The sequence below is a fragment of the Molothrus ater genome, chromosome 2, assembly GCF_012460135.2.
Source record: "Molothrus ater isolate BHLD 08-10-18 breed brown headed cowbird chromosome 2, BPBGC_Mater_1.1, whole genome shotgun sequence".
NCBI lineage: Eukaryota > Metazoa > Chordata > Aves > Passeriformes > Icteridae > Molothrus > Molothrus ater.
This window is the reverse complement of record NC_050479.2, coordinates 115,775,662-115,778,504: the sequence shown is the minus strand read 5'-3', so window position 1 is coordinate 115,778,504 and position 2,843 is coordinate 115,775,662. Positions and strand designations below refer to the sequence as shown.

General features: G+C 57.6%; 1 protein-coding gene across 1 annotated transcript; it reads right to left on the bottom strand.

Moving 5' to 3' along the window:
- Window positions 1–837: 837 nt before the first annotated feature.
- On the bottom strand, window positions 838–1,500 carry LOC118699933 (claudin-8-like). The gene has a single exon (XM_036404183.1). The coding sequence runs from the start codon at window positions 1,498–1,500 to the stop codon at window positions 838–840; it is 663 nt and encodes a 220-aa protein (XP_036260076.1).
- Window positions 1,501–2,843: the final 1,343 nt, after the last annotated feature.

Sequence of the window (2,843 nt, the reverse complement as noted above, 5' to 3'; positions counted from 1 at the left end):
TGTGCTCTGAGGGGCAGGTGGGGACTGCCTGTGCATGCCCTGGCTGGGAATTGCACGAGCACAGGGCTTCCTGAGCAGGGCCTGTGCTGAGTTTTACAGAGCAGGTGCTGCCTGCAGAGCACGAGGGGTGGCAAGCAGCAGGGAAGCCAATACTGGGGGGAAATGGTTAAAAATCCGTTCCATGAGCCACGTTCCGTGCCCTGCAGAGGAGATGAGGAGGATGCAGCAGCTCCAGGAGCATCAGAGAGATCCATGGGCAGTCCCAGAGGCCTCTGCTGGGGTAGCACAAACATCTCTGTGCCAGGACTGGAAGCTGGAGGCTTCTCTGTTCCCTGAGCTGTGCTGCCAGCTCCAGGCCTGTCCCAGGACATTCCTCAGGGACACTCCACTCCCCAGGGAAATGCCCTGCTCCCCTTGCCCCTCAGGGAGGGGTACTGCACAGCAGCTCCTTCCCTGCAGCCCAGCACAGGCTGCTCACCTTCCCTGAGAGCCTCCTGACTGCTGCTGCCATTCCTCATTCCCAAAGGGAGGGAGGCTGTGCTCTGACCAAGCACCTGTGTGAGAACAGCTCCTGCCAGGCATCACAGAGCAGAGATCCAAGTCAGCAGCAAACAGCAGAGCAACAGCATCACTCCTCCTGGAGGCAAATTAAGAAGTCAACCAGCACATGCCGAGCAGGGAGATCACAGGATGCCCCTGGACCCTTGGCGATGCCCAAGGCCAGGCTGGACGGGGCTAGGAGCATCCTGGGACGGTGGAAGGTGTCCCTGCCATGGCAGGGGCTGGGATGGATGATCCTCAGGGTCCTGTGGAGCCCAGACTCCCCGTGGGCAGCAGCTACACGTAGGCATGGACGCACGGGGCCGGCGCTCCCGCCCGGGGCAGCGCTGCCCGCGCCGCCAGCCAGGGGTGGCTGTGGCTGCCAGCCGTGCCAGCCCGGGCCCAGACGTGGCAGTACATGGCTCCTGCAGCCAGCAGCAGGGCACTGCTGGCCCAGCCCACGTAGAGGGCAGCCCCCAGCTCCCGTTTCAGGGGCACGGGCACCGCGGGGTCGTAGAAGTCGCGGACGATGGCGCCCCCGGTCCAGGACACCGGCACCAGCACCAGGCCGCCCGTCAGCAGGAAGGCCACCCCCGCTGCCAGGATGAAGGTGCTGACGGCCTGGGGCCCCTCCTTGCTGGGCTGGCTGTACTTGACCCCCACGATGGCCACGAGGAAGGCCACGATGGCCAGCAGCACGGCCAGGCACATCAGGGCGCGCAGGGCCTCGAGCGGCGGCGGCAGCGCCAGCACCGAGTCGTAGAGCTTGCACTGCAGCCTGAGGCCCAGCTGGCTGATGCAGTCCATCCACAGCCCCTCCCAGATGCTCTCAAACACCACCAGGTTGGCCTCCACGTGGGCAGACACCCTCCACTGGGGCATGGCCGTGGCCGCCAGCGTGCCCAGCATGCCCACGCCGCCGAACACCAGCCCGGCGATCTGCAGCACGCAGCAGGACATGCTGCCCAGAGATGATCCTCCTGCTGCCCCAAAAAGGTTCCAGCTGCCCCAAAGGAGCTCCTCCTGCTGCCAAAGTCACCTGCTCACACCAGCCATGCACTCTGGAAAGCTCCAATGGAATCTGCAAGACGGGCAATGTCTTCTCCAGCGTTTCCTGGTGCAGCAGGTCGGGTTCCTGGGGAGAGGCTGGCTCCTGCCCGGAGCTCCAAGAGGTGGAAATCCATTCCTGAGTGCTCCAAGGCCCTGCTATTTATTGGCTTTAAATCCCCCTTGAGTGCAGCCCATCAAGCCGGGCAGGTTTGCAGCCAATGGCAGCCTGGGCGAGGTGGGGCAGGGCTGGTTTCACTGCTGCTCACAGGCTGCCTGAAGTGCTGCTGTAATTAGGCAAGTGGCAGGGATTCAATTAAAGGTGCCTCATTGCAGGGCTAACAATTTCTTAACTGCAAGATTGCAGCTCTGTTGAAATCCAGCACAGGAGGCCTGAACTTCCTCCTGCTGGAATATTGTTTGAAATGGGTCATTACAGTTGTTCTTACAACAAAAGCTCAACTTGAGGCTTGAGTGGGGCTCATTTCCTAAGTGCTGGGAAAACAGCTGATTGTTATTTCCCTTCCCATCAAGCCAACAGGTACTTGGTGCAGCCCTTTAATGCAGATTTCTCGTTTTGATCAAGCACAAAAGCCTAATCAGGATCTTAGGCAGGTACAGGAAAGTCAAGTATTCCAGCCAACATCAAAGCCTCGCTCTTCCAAAATTCTTTCAAAATTCACCAGGGCAACAAAGCAAAGAGGAGGCTGAGCTTCAGAGCTGCTGCTTTGGATGCAGGAGCAGAGGCACAGCTGGGGGATAATCCCCCATGAGAACCAGGAGGAGAACGTTGTCATCGTGTGGTCTCAGTGACACTGGGGGTGCTCTGGTGTGCTGAGGATGTGCAGGGCACAGATCCAGAGTCCCTCCCAGATCCCTGCAAGCCTGGGCAAACACCCCTGGCAGAGGCTGCTCTGCCTCAGGCAGCCCAGGAGATGCTGCTGCACCCACCTGGGCTGCTTTCTCTCCCACCCTGAGGTTTCTGCCTGATCTGATCTGCTATTATTTACAGATATGTAAGAAAGGCATTTTTTTTTTCTCAGTAGAATTATGTCTGAAGTATGCTTTTGCATATATATTTTTATGTGGCTTTTATATTTAGGTGCTAAGTGCCATTTTGTATTCACTACATTAATCCTGTACAAAACTGCAGATGACACTCTTAGTGGCCTTAATGATTTGATGTAAACTGTTGACACTTGGAGTTGTCTGACCTCTGAATTTCATAGAATTAATATTATTCTATTAAGAATTAT

Coding starts and splice junctions, on each gene's coding strand:
- LOC118699933 (XM_036404183.1), bottom strand. CDS start 1,500: ATGTCCTGCTGCGTGCTGCAGATCGCCGGGCTGGTGTTCGGCGGCGTG.